The 14,868-nt window shown below is 45.7% G+C and overlaps 1 protein-coding gene across 1 annotated transcript in view; it reads left to right on the forward strand.

Annotated features, from left to right (window-relative positions):
• The window catches only part of LOC311062037 (H-2 class II histocompatibility antigen, E-S beta chain-like), a 14,638-nt gene extending 3,655 nt beyond the window's left edge, over positions 1–10,983 (forward strand). Inside the window, exons 4-7 of the mRNA XM_084080796.1 lie at positions 3,781–3,848; positions 6,073–6,186; positions 6,690–6,756; positions 9,813–10,983. Of these exons, the coding sequence (XP_083936922.1) occupies positions 3,781–3,848; positions 6,073–6,186; positions 6,690–6,739 (232 nt within the window). The 3' untranslated portion in view covers positions 6,740–6,756; positions 9,813–10,983. The remainder of the gene's footprint in view (positions 1–3,780; positions 3,849–6,072; positions 6,187–6,689; positions 6,757–9,812) is intronic.
• Positions 10,984–14,868: the final 3,885 nt, after the last annotated feature.

Here is a 14,868-nt window from a genome sequence, read left to right on the forward strand (position 1 = left end):
TACACACCTAACACACACCTATACGTAGATATACACACCTCTACTGGTACTACCAGCACCACTCCTACCTGGAGTACACACCCAGGTACACACCTAACACACACCTATACATAGAAATACACACCTCTACTGGTACTACCAGCACCACTCCTACCTGGAGTACACACCCAGGTACACACCTAACACACACCTATACATAGAAATACACACCTCTACTGGTACTACCAGTACCACTCCTACCTGGAGTACACACCCAGGTACACACCTAACACACACCTATACATAGATATACACACCTCTACTGGTACTACCAGCACCACTCCTACCTGGAGTACACACCCAGGTACACACCTAACACACACCTATACATAGAAATACACACCCAGGTACACACCTAACACACACCTATACATAGATATACACACCTCTACTGGTACTACCAGCACCACTCCTACCTGGAGTACACACCCAGGTACACACCTAACACACACCTATACATAGAAATACACACCTCTACTGGTACTACCAGCACCACTCCTACCTGGAGTACACACCCAGGTACACACCTAACACACACCTATACATAGAAATACACACCTCTACTGGTACTACCAGTACCACTCCTACCTGGAGTACACACCCAGGTACACACCTAACACACACCTATACATAGATATACACACCTCTACTGGTACTACCAGCACCACTCCTACCTGGAGTACACACCCAGGTACACACCTAACACACACCTATACATAGAAATACACACCCAGGTACACACCTAACACACACCTATACATAGATATACACACCTCTACTGGTACTACCAGCACCACTCCTACCTGGAGTACACACCCAGGTACACACCTAACACACACCTATACATAGAAATACACACCTCTACTGGTACTACCAGCACCACTCCTACCTGGAGTACACACCCAGGTACACACCTAACACACACCTATACATAGAAATACACACCTCTACTGGTACTACCAGTACCACTCCTACCTGGAGTACACACCCAGGTACACACCTAACACACACCTATACATAGAAATACACACCTCTACTGGTACTACCAGCACCACTCCTACCTGGAGTACACACCCAGGTACACACCTAACACACACCTATACATAGAAATACACACCTCTACTGGTACTACCAGTACCACTCCTACCTGGAGTACACACCCAGGTACACACCTAACACACACCTATACATAGATATACACACCTCTACTGGTACTACCAGCACCACTCCTACCTGGAGTACACACCCAGGTACACACCTAACACACACCTATACGTAGATATACACACCTCTACTGGTACTACCAGCACCACTCCTACCTGGAGTACACACCCAGGTACACACCTAACACACACCTATACATAGAAATACACACCTCTACTGGTACTACCAGCACCACTCCTACCTGGAGTACACACCCAGGTACACACCTAACACACACCTATACATAGAAATACACACCTCTACTGGTACTACCAGTACCACTCCTACCTGGAGTACACACCCAGGTACACACCTAACACACACCTATACATAGATATACACACCTCTACTGGTACTACCAGCACCACTCCTACCTGGAGTACACACCCAGGTACACACCTAACACACACCTATACATAGAAATACACACCCAGGTACACACCTAACACACACCTATACATAGATATACACACCTCTACTGGTACTACCAGCACCACTCCTACCTGGAGTACACACCCAGGTACACACCTAACACACACCTATACATAGAAATACACACCTCTACTGGTACTACCAGCACCACACCTACCTGGAGTACACACCCAGGTACACACCTAACACACACCTATACATAGAAATACACACCTCTACTGGTACTACCAGTACCACTCCTACCTGGAGTACACACCCAGGTACACACCTAACACACACCTATACATAGATATACACACCTCTACTGGTACTACCAGCACCACTCCTACCTGGAGTACACACCCAGGTACACACCTAACACACACCTATACGTAGATATACACACCTCTACTGGTACTACCAGCACCACTCCTACCTGGAGTACACACCCAGGTACACACCTAACACACACCTATACATAGAAATACACACCTCTACTGGTACTACCAGCACCACTCCTACCTGGAGTACACACCCAGGTACACACCTAACACACACCTATACATAGATATACACACCTCTACTGGTACTACCAGCACCACTCCTACCTGGAATACACACCCAGGTACACACCTAACACACACCTATACATAGAAATACACACCTCTACTGGTACTACCAGCACCACTCCTACCTGGAGTACACACCCAGGTACACACCTAACACACACCTATACATAGAAATACACACCTCTACTGGTACTACCAGCACCACTCCTACCTGGAGTACACACCCAGGTACACACCTAACACACACCTATACATAGAAATACACACCTCTACTGGTACTACCAGCACCACTCCTACCTGGAGTACACACCCAGGTACACACCTAACACACACCTATACATAGAAATACACACCTCTACTGGTACTACCAGCACCACTCCTACCTGGAGTACACACCCAGGTACACACCTAACACACACCTATACATAGAAATACACACCTCTACTGGTACTACCAGCACCACTCCTACCTGGAGTACACACCCAGGTACACACCTAACACACACCTATACATAGATATACACACCTCTACTGGTACTACCAGCACCACTCCTACCTGGAGTACACACCCAGGTACACACCTAACACACACCTATACATAGATATACACACCTCTACTGGTACTACCAGTACCACTCCTACCTGGAGTACACACCCAGGTACACACCTAACACACACCCATACATAGAAATACACACCTCTACTGGTACTACCAGCACCACTCCTACCTGGAGTACACACCCAGGTACACACCTAACACACATCTATACATAGAAATACACACCTCTACTGGTACTACCAGCACCACTCCTACCTGGAGTACACACCCAGGTACACACCTAACACACACCTATACATAGAAATACACACCCAGGTACACACCTAACACACCTATACATAGAAATACACACCTCTACTGGTACTACCAGCACCACTCCTACCTGGAGTACACACCCAGGTACACACCTAACACACACCCATACATAGAAATACACACCTCTACTGGTACTACCAGCACCACTCCTACCTGGAGTACACACCCAGGTACACACCTAACACACACCTATACTTAGAAATACACACCTCTACTGGTACTACCAGTACCACTCCTACCTGGAGTACACACCCAGGTACACACCTAACACACACCTATACATAGAAATACACACCTCTACTGGTACTACCAGCACCACTCCTACCTGGAGTACACACCCAGGTACACACCTAACAGACACCTATACATAGAAATACACACCCAGGTACACACCTAACACACCTATACATAGAAATACACACCTCTACTGGTACTACCAGCACCACTCCTACCTGGAGTACACACCCAGGTACACACCTAACACACACCTATACATAGAAATACACACCCAGGTCAGTAAACACCAGTACGATATAGTATCTCTCCACTATTAAAATCATCATAACTCATGTATCTGTGTGTGTGTGTGTGTGTGTGTGTGTGTGTGTGTGTGTGTGTGTGTGTGTGTGTGTGTGTGTGTGTGTGTGTGTGTGTGTGTGTGTGTGTGTGTGTGTGTGTGTTACAGATCAGGAGAGAACATCTCATGCATGGTGGAACATCCCAGCCTGACTGAACCTACGTTTGTGCACTGGGGTCAGTGACTCATAAACTAAAACACTGCTTCTCAAACCTTTTCATGTCAAGGACCCCCAAATTGACACTTATTAGCCCGCAGACCCCCATTTGAAAAGATACGCCAAGGACCCCCAATAAGAGAAGATTTTTAAGGCTCTAGCAGTGATTTTCAACCATTTTAATTTCAAGGACCCCCAGTTTAACATGCATTAGGGCTACGGACCCCATTTAATGGCATTTCTATGCCTGGGACCCCAATTTATATTGTAAAATCAATGTTAGATTTAACTCTGAGAGTGTACAAATGGAACCAAATGGACCCGTTACCATAAGGGTCCATTTGGTTCCTATCCATCATTTAGCTGGGGACCCCCTGGAACCGCCTCAAGTACCCCTGGGGGTCCCCAATGGACTAAAAGAGAAAACAAAGTTCTGAAAGTTTATTGCCTATGATTAGTTCTTCAGTTGTTTTTGTATGTTATATGGTTGGAAAGCCTGATTATTCACCTTTACAACGAGGTACAGCTTGTAGGGATCATTTATTCATGGAATGAGCAACACAGTTAAAGGTGTAGTGAAATGAAAAATATGTTTTTCACACTTTTAGAGCATATCCGTGGTCATCATATGGGCATACCTACCAATAGATGCCAAAAAAAATAAAAATAAAACATTTTTGTGTATTTTTACATCTAAAGTCCATAAAAAGCCAATCTTAATTACTTCCTGTAAACGAAAACGTGCTGCGTGATGACATAACACAGCCTTCATGAAAATAAATGAATCTTGATTACATGCACCTGTTTGATTCCCATAGCTGCACGTTCTTCAAACACAGCTGATTTTAATTACAGAGATACTCCGTTTTGAATCTCATTGAAGATGAGTGTATTACTCATTTTAAACTTCATCTGCACACTAAAATATGTATCTGAAAACATTATAGGTTAGAAATAAGCCAGGTAGTAGCAAACGTGCTTCACTGGCCGTCTCTCTCTCACTTGTAAACAAACATTAGCCGTGTGCCGCACGGCTGAAGTGATTGAGATCCAACGTCCCATAGCCTGAAGGGATGGGACCTTCTGATTGGTTTAGAGTCGTTGAGCCGACATTTCAGGCTGAACCTTCAAAATAAAATGACCGAAAATGTCACTTCAGTGCGTCTTTAAACGTGTGGAAGCTCCTCCCACAAATGTCACTTAGAAGAGAGGGATCTCTACTCATGACCACACACCTGTCTGTCTGCTCACACAGCCTGTCTGTCTGCTCACACAGCCTGTCTGTCTGCTCACACAGCCCGTCTGTCTGCTCACACAGCCCGTCTGTCTGCTCACACAGCCTGTCTGTCTGCTCACACAGCCTGTCTGTCTGCTGCTCACACAGCCTGTCTGTCTGCTCACACAGCCCGTCTGTCTGCTCACACAGCCCGTCTGTCTGCTCACACAGCCTGTCTGTCTGCTCACACAGCCTGTCTGTCTGCTGCTCACACAGCCTGTCCAGACGCGTCGCTAGGTCTCTACTAGGTCGGGGGCTTAGCCCCGCAGGCAACGGGCACATGCACGCGCGCGCAGCGCGCGTGCATGTGCCCCTCCTCCCGCGCGCGCGCGAAGCGCGCGCGCGCGATTTTTTCCGCGGATTTCGCGGATTAGGGTGCTTTTTTCCCCGTTTTTTGTTACTTTATTTCGGTTTTAGGGTTAGGGGTAGGGTTAGGTTAGGGTGATAGATATATAATTCCAAAAAAAAAAAAAAACTTTTAATTTTTTAATTTTTCATTTTTTTTTATTGGTGGCTTTGGACAAAACATTGGTGGCTATAGCCACCGAAGCCCACCCCTAACGACGCCACTGAGCCTGTCTGTCTGCTGCTCACACAGCCTGTCTGTCTGCTCACACAGCCTGTCTGTCTGTCTGCTCACACAGCCTGTCTGTCTGCTCACACAGCCTGTCTGTCTGCTGCTCACACAGCCTGTCTGTCTGCTCACACAGCCTGTCTGTCTGTCTGCTCACACAGCCTGTCTGTCTGCTGCTCACACAGCCTGTCTGTCTGCTGCTCACACAGCCTGTCTGTCTGCTCACACAGCCTGTCTGTCTGTCTGCTCACAGAGCTGCAGGAAATAAAGAGTAATTTCTGCTCCATTGTGTGAGAACGGCCGAGAATATCAGACCTACAAGCTCACTACGGTCTCTTCCACAATTATTATTTAATAATAATAATAATAATGTATTATTTCTTGTATGATCAGATGACTCCATGCCAGAGTCAGTGAAGAACAAGATGGCCATGGGAGCATCAGGTCTGGTTCTGGGTCTGGTCTTGTTCCTGTCTGGATTCATCTACTTCCAGTGGAAGAAAAGAGGTGATTAACATGTTTAATTATCATGTTTAATTAAAGTATTAATGTTTACTTATCCTACTATGTTACTATTCATTTAAGGACTGATCAGTCAGTCAGTCAGTCAGTCAGTCAGTTCATGTTTCTTCTCAGTGATTTAAACTTCCACACAGACATGGATCATTAGCATATGAACACAGTGACAGAGCCTGGTTTAAATCTCTTTATTAGTGTTTTTATGTAAACAGATGCACAGATTCAGACTCAGAGTTTGCTGCGTGGCCACAACCTATGGGCTCTGTTGTCACGGTTACGGTCCCTGCAGGCTATGGGATCAGTAGACACAGTAGAGGGTAGCACAGGTCGGCCCATCCAAAGAACCGAGAACCGGGCCAGGTCTGGGCCAAAATACTCAGACTGTCTGTCTGTGTGTCTGTGTGTGTGTGTGTGTGTGTGTGTGTGTGTGTGTGTGTGTGTGTGTGTGTGTGTGTGTGTGTGTGTTTTACCCGTCTCTCTTCTTCTATCAGGTCATGTTCTGGTGCCGACGACCAATCCTGAGACTGATGACGATCTGTAGACTCCTCCCACATCCAGGTTCACTTCCTCTTCCTGTTTGACACAAACACACATTTAGTCAAATATCAACAAATACTAATGAATCAATTAATTAACTAATCAGTTTATTAATAAACACATTTATGATACAATAGAATCAACTATTAACACATACTTAAAGGAACACTTCACGCATTTTCAACCTTCCAAGCTAATAGAAACTTATCATGTATTAATATATTACGTATTCCAGAAAGGTTAGCATGCTACCAAGCATTTACCCAGATTATAATGTTTCAGTAATCTAACTATATAAATGGCGACCGACTTCCGCACCCTCGGTGTCCACACCCCACAGCTCTGTTATCGAATAAACAACGCACCGCCAGACCACATGTCGCCAACTGACTCGCCACGGCGGCCGCGCTGAATTTACGCCTCGCGTAGGGGACATCTCACTGTTCACTACACCTTTTCCACCGCGCAACATAATTAATTCTACTCACCAAATGTCGGACAAAACGGAAGGGGAGGCAGCTTCGTACCGTTTACCGTGCGCACGACCTCATCACCACAACAGCAGGCAGCCGCTGCGGGGGTTTTTTCCTTTTTTTCCAAACTTTTTTTTTGGTCACCATTTTCTCCAGGCACTTAGATTTCTGGTGTAACGTCGGGTGTTTCTTTTCACCAGCCAATCACCTTTCACGTTGCCACGTCCGTTGCCACGTCGCGCTGACGTACGCTAAACAAGCGCTGCCGTGCGCACAATGCAAACGAGCCCAAAGGCGCGCACAAATAAGCCGACCATTGCTTAGACACAAAGTCAGACCTGGCAACGCAGCCTACGCCAATCATGTGTGAGAGATCTACAAGCTATGGGGCAGAGACGCCACCGTATCTTAGCAACAACTACAGCGCTCACTCTCATTGGTCGTGTCACGCTAACAGCAGTCTCCAGACAATGGCATCGCAGACAGCTTGCTGTTACTGCTGTAGCCATCACAGGCAGTTGCAGCACGACGGACAGGGCGCTGTGATAGCTGCCATGTCGCTAACGCTAACCTGGTTGTCATGCCTGCAGCGGCTGTGCAATCACTTTGTCAACAATGCACGTTCGTGTGGTGAATGTCTATATTGCTGCTCAGTTCGTCCATTGTAGATGGTGTATGTTTGTGTGTGTCTTCTGGAGAACTATGTAGCTCCACAGCAACTACAGTAACTAACGTAATGGCAGGACCGCCCCGTGCAACGCATGTTAGGCTGCATTATGGTCATGTAGTAATTTCAGATAATTTCGCTCCGATTACAGCAGTGTTTATCAACCCTTTCACGCCGCCCCCCCCCCCCCCCCCCCCCCCAAATACACGTACTTGATCTGGGACCCCCCCATTCTGTTTGACTCCGTTCCACAAGTAAATATTGTGAAAATAGCCGATCTACAAGCTCGAAACGCCTCACGTTGAGAGGCTTTGTAAGCTTGGAGATCGGCTATTTTCTACATGATTGCCTCTTTCTTACATTCTTTGCCAATGTGGCCCATGTTTTCATAGCATAGTTTATTGACTACTTCTGTTGCAGAAATGGCCATTTCCTTTACTTTCGGTTTTTTATTGTCTCCGCCAGGCCGAAAGGCATGGCGCAAGACTATGTTTCACCCCCTGTCCGTCCGTCTGTGATAGCTAATCTCTCACATCGTTGACTTGATCGCAGCAAAATAACAGCCCGATGTGGAGAGTCAGTGAGAGCTGGATAAACGACGTAAAATGTGTCAAAAGGAGTCTGTACGGCTGTCGATAAATGAACACATGACGTCGGTGGGAGAGGACATATTGTGTCTTTTGGACAAACAGCAGCGTGGTGCTGATGTTTGTTGTGTGAAGCAGCTTAATGTCAGAGTGTTTGTGTTGGAGCGCCTCAGTGCGGCTGCAGAGTTCATGTGCAACCTCTTCCAGAGAGACACAGAGACACTAGAAACTCTGCTGGGGAAAAAAAACACTGCTGGGCATTGACTTTCCTATGGACATTGATCTACACACTGCAGGTATATCTGCTACACACACAACATCAAACTACACACTGCAGGTATGATGCAGCGTTTGCATTACAGCCAGCATGCCAGCGTAGTTCCCATATGGTTTCAAGGTGGGCTAAACCATATGGACCCCATGTCAGCAATGTCAGCGACATCCACTTCAGTCCCAACTGCGATGCCCATGCAGGCTATAAGTAGCTTCTACCTGGCCCTTAGGTGAGCCCCAACTCGCCATGTTTATGTGGGACCAAGGCGGGTCCTAACTGGGTTTGCCCATGCAGGCTTTAACTGGGTTCTACCTGGGCCCTAGGTGTACCCTAACCAACCACAGTGCAGTGCCCATCGCTCCAATTGTTGTGACGTCAGGGCTCTCAATACTGCACATTGGTGGAGGAGGAGGGGCCGCAGGGCGACCGCACACATCGCTGAACCAATGGTAGCCCACGGATGTTTCCTCTGTGGATTTACAATCTGCCCCTCTATGCCACATATCATCCGCACTACAGGGTCTTCACTGACCGAGCCACGGCCCCACTGATCCTCATGACGCTACGCCACTTAAACGTGCGGCAGCATGCGCTGGGTTGCCAGGTTTGCACAGCCTGCGCCAGAAACAAGCAACCACCTTCATGAAAAAAAAAAAAACACCGAAATGGTCCGCAATGTTCCAGGGGTGTCCCCGCGCGTCCCAACACTCCACAGGGGGTCAGTGGACCATCAGGGGGTCCGCGGACCCCCTGTGGACCCCCTGAAACATAACAAATATTATTTCTTCAAATTTTTTCCTTTTTCAAAAAAACTTTTCCACAGTTTCACTCCGGCGATTTGGGTCCCCCAATATACACACGGCCACGCTGGGCCCCGTGCGCGGCTGGGGTTGAGGGGGGCGTAGCCCCCCGAAACTCTAGTGATTCATAAGACATTTAGTTATTGTAAAGTGTTACCCAACTTAATAACGTCTAATTCTCATTGGTTCATTGTCTTTTCACTCAACTGTCTGTCTCTTCTAACTGTCCGTCCGTCCGTCCGTCCGTCCGTCCGACTGTCTGTCTGTCTTTTTCAGGGACGCAGACACAGTCATCACTGCCCCTGGTGGAGAGAGGAGGAATTAAACGTCTATCAATCAGCTTTTTAAATGAGTGTCTTATATATGAATGGTTTTCAAAGTGGGGACCCCCCAGGGGTCCTTGAGGGGGTTCCAGAGGGTCCCCAGCTAATATTAGATAATCCATATAACCACTTTAACTGTGCTTTATGCTTTGGCTCTTCAAAAATAGCCGATCAACAAGCTCACATATTATATCTTCTACTTCTGACTAGGTTTGACAAATCTTGAATAATTTAACCAAAAAAAAGCAACATTTAGAAATTCTTCAACACAAATCTTCTCTTCTGGGGGTCCCTGGCTCACAATATTGTCAGATGGGGGTCTGCGGCCAAATACATTATTAATTTGGGGTTTTTAACCTGAAAATGTTACATTTGTTATAGTTTGTTTGTTTGTCTGACAACAGAAACATAAAAATACAAACATCACACAACTAGAACTGACACAATCATTACATAATCATCTATTCACAATTATTTGACATAACTGTTATAATCGTTTCCATGTTGAAACATTTTCATACATTTTAAAACATAAAAAGCAGAAATAGCAGATCTACAAGCTTACAAGCCCATCAGCTATTTCCACAGATTTTTACTATATATTTTTTCAAAGTATAAAATGATTAAATATGTCAGTATTTCATTACTTAAGTTATTTGTCATATCTGCGCCCTTGCACTTTCTTATTATGAAGCCTAAAAGGAAAACAAATGTAATATGTATTCATAATGTTATCATGTTTAACGCCAAAAACACAATTAAATCATTAATCACAATAATGACTTTAACAATGAATGGTCATCTTACACTGTGTAATGGTGACACAGTGACATCACTGTAGTGGTGACACAGTGACACAGTGACATCACTGTAATGGTGACACAGTGACACAGTGACACAGTGACACAGTGACATCACTGTAATGGTGACACAGTGACACAGTGACATCACTGTAGTGGTGACACAGTGACACAGTGACACAGTGACATCACTGTAGTGGTGACACAGTGACACAGTGACATCACTGTAATGGTGACACAGTGACACAGTGACATCACTGTAATGGTGACACAGTGACATCACTGTAGTGACATTTAAACATCCTGTCCTCACTGTCAGGACAAAACCTCCTATCTCTGTGTTTCCTTTAATAAATCAGTTCTATTGAACATCCTTTATGTCTGTGTGGGTTTTACTAATACTGAACCAATGAAAAGTATTAAAAAGCTCTTCTGACTAAACCTCATAACTCCATTGGATCCTCAAACTGTCAGTCAAACCTCCTAACTCCACCTTCTCATTCTAATCAATGATGGACAAAACAACTATGTCCACATTAATGTTCAAACACCTCAGAATCAGAATCAGAATGAGGTTTATTGTCACATCACAGGTTTACAAGGTAAAAAAGTGGGTGAAATTTGTTTTTGTACATCACTCCCATCGCAACGTTAGATTCCGTAGAAAGAAGAGTGGGGAGAGAGAGAAGAAGAGGGGTAGGGGGCAAGTGGGAGGGAGATCAAACAAGAGAACAATAGAAGCCAAAAAAACAAGTTATCTACATATTTACAAAGTACCTCCTAACTCCACTTGAGCTGTATGTGGGTAAAGTGATGATAATAAAGTGGAGAAGAGATCCAGTAGAACTAAGACTAGTGGAGAAGAGATCCAGTAGAACTAAGACTAGAGGAGAAGAGATCCAGTAGAACTAAGACTAGTGGAGAAGAGATCCAGTAGAACTAAGACTAGAGGAGAAGAGATCCAGTAGAACTAAGACTAGTGGAGAAGAGATCCAGTAGAACTAAGACTAGTGGAGAAGAGATCCAGTAGAACTAAGACTAGTGGAGAAGAGATCCAGTAGAACTAAGACTAGTAGAGAAGAGATCCAGTAGAACTAAGACTAGTAGAGAAGAGATCCAGTAGAACTAAGACTAGAGAAGAGATCCAGTAGAACTAAGACTAGAGTAGAAGAGATCTATTGTGATCTACAGTGTGTGTGTGTGTGTGTGTGTGTGTGTGTGTGTGTGTGTGTGTGTGTGTGTGTGTGTGTGTTGACTAAATGAATGCAGACAATGAAGCAGAAAGCCCAGCAGTGTGCAGTTCACTGAAAAACCACCTGAGGTCAGTGTTGCTCTAAAGCTAGCCGTCCCTGTGCCTCTTGATGTCCTGAAGCCGAGGTCAGCTCCTCATTGGCCCTGGTGCTGGTGACCTCACAGAGGTCAGCTCCTCATTGGCCCTGGTGCTGGTGACCTCACAGAGGTGAAGCCTCAGGAAGTCCAAATAAGGTGAATGTGAAGGTAAGCCAGGACGGGTGGCCTATCCTAGACGTTAGAGTGACTCACACATTAAAATGTCTTCTTTCTAAAGAGCTGTTTTAACGCGTCTTCATCTATACTATATATGATCTGATCATTATGTTCTGGTTGATTTATTTATTTAGTTGTTAAATGTTTATCATGTGTGTTTACAGCGTTGGTTCTCAAAGTGGGGTCCGGGGACCCCCAGGGGTCCTTGAGGGAGTTCCAGGGGGTCCCCAGCTAAATGATAAAGTTAGGAACCAAATGGACCCTTATGGGCCTGTAACTGAGAGTGTACAAATGGAACCAAATGGACCCTAACGGGTCCATTTGGTTCCATTTGTACACTCTCAGAGTTAAATTAACATTGATTTTACAATATCAATTGGGGTCCCAGTGATATAAATGCCATTAAATGGGGGTCCGTAACCCTATAATGCATGTCAAACTGGGGGTCCTTGAAATTAAAATGGTCAAAAATCACTGCTAGAGCCGTAAAAAATCTTCTCTTATGGGGGTCCCTGGCATATCTTTTCAAATGGGGGTCCGCGGGCTAATAAGTGTCAATTTGGGGGTCCTTGACATGAAAAAGTTTGAGAACCACTGGTTTACAGTATATTGTAGCTCTGTCTTTAAGAGCTCTTCCTAAACCACACGCTGCGTCTCAACATGTTTTTATCCCTAATAAAGAATTTCAATCTATCATTTAATAGCCGATCTACAAGCTCACAAAGCGTCACATCCGCACCGCATTGAGAGCTTGTAGATCAACGGTTCTCTGAAGTAGGAATCTGGCGTGAGAAATAATGGAGTGGGGGGGGGGGGAGACAGTAGTGTGAGGAATTGCAATAGGATAGTGTGTGTGTGAGAGAGAGAGAGAGAGAGAGAGAGAGAGAGAGAGAGAGAGAGAGAGAGAGAGAGAGAGAGAGAGAGAGAGAGAGAGAGAGAGGAGGACTTTTAATGAATTAATGACGGTTCTCTTCAGACGCAACCGATGAAATAATAAATAAACACATGAATAAGTGAAGAGGTCTGGATGAGACGCACTGTGTGTGTGTGTGTGTGTGTGTGTGTGTGTGTGTGTGTGTGTGTGTGTGTGTGTGTGTGTGTGTGCGTGCGTGCGTGCGTGCGTGCGTGCGTGTGTGTGTGTGTCTCCAGTGATTTGCTCTGCATCAAGCAGCTGGGAGATGCTGAAATATTTAGGGATGCTCGTTGACGCTCGTGAATGTTAATGGCCGCGCCTCCCTGTGTCTCCCCCCGCCTCCCTGTGTCTCCCCCCACCTCCCTGTGTCTCCCCCCACCTCCCTGTGTCTCCCCCCACCTCCCTGTGTCTCCCCCCACCTCCCTGTGTCTCCCCCCGCCTCCCTGTGTCTCCCCCCGCCTCCCTGTGTCTCCCCCCGCCTCCCTGTGTCTCCCCCCACCTCCCTGTGTCTCCCCCCACCTCTAGTATACCACCTATAGACCACCTATAGACCACCTGTAGAATTCTCCTTCTACAGCACAGCCACCAAGGAATGGAACAGTCTAACCCCATCCCTCAAAAATGCAGTTCTCTGGGCTCATTCAAAACAGCCCTAAAAACTCATCTTTCTGGAGGCCTAAAGAGGAGTAGTACCAGTTCCCCTATAGACAGATGACCACCCCCCCCTCCCCTTTTTTTGTACATATTATTATTATTTTTTGTATATCATTTTTTATATCATTCTATTTTTGTATATCATTCTATAAGTGAGTTTTGGACACTGACCAATCCTGCACCGTGATTGGCCAATAGTCTACAACGTCCGTATGTGTGTGTGTGTGTGTCCGTCCGTCCTGTCTGTGTGTGTGTTAGCAGCTAATCTCCGGCACCGTTGGCCCGGTCGCTCCGAAACTGTGCACACACACTCCCTGGATGCCAATTCAGAACCTCTGCCCCAATCTTTTCACATGGGCCTGTTATAGCGCCACCATGAGGCTGATTTGTGCGAAACCCATTTTTTACATTACTCCTACAGATTTTATCCAAACGTCATGCAAATCGATACACATTATCTCTATAGTCATGTGATCAACACGGATCTGTCTGATTTCCCATATTCCATCCTCATTGGCTATGGTTGGCTTCCAAAGTTTGCAGCATTGGTCCATTTTGAACAAAAAGCCTCAAACTATGCACACAGCTTGCGATTTCCGTGAAATTTCACACGCACATTCCCACCAGGCCGAGGAAGAAATGCCACCCTTTTCACATTGGCCTGTTATAGCGCCACCAGCAGGTCTAATTTAGCAAAACACATTTTGGCAACAAAATGCCTCAAATCATGAATGCTGTGTCCGATTGCCGTGAAAGACCTAAGAATAAATGGCACCCTTTTCACATTGGCCTATTATAGCGCCACCAGGAGGCCACAATAACGTACCTGACCTGGCGGAGACCTGTGCTCCGAGGAGCACTTTTTCTAGTTGTAATAGATTCTTCAGGAGGAAACAGAGTGTTGTATCTGCTAGTAGTCCATGAGCCAGAGCCCCAAAATTGAGCAATGATTATCGAAAGAGTGGGCAAAACCAAACCTATATTAAATAGTTCATAGGGTCAATACGAGTAAATAAATATATGATAACCTTTCCACAGGAGTAGCTTTTTCATGGTTATCACACATTTTGTTATTTTCCCCAAACGTACATGACAGGTGAAAAAAATAGTTATCATAATGAAACTTCCTGAGTTGA

Source organism: Gymnoscopelus microlampas, assembly GCF_963454915.1.
Source record: "Gymnoscopelus microlampas genome assembly, chromosome: 15".
NCBI lineage: Eukaryota > Metazoa > Chordata > Actinopteri > Myctophiformes > Myctophidae > Gymnoscopelus > Gymnoscopelus microlampas.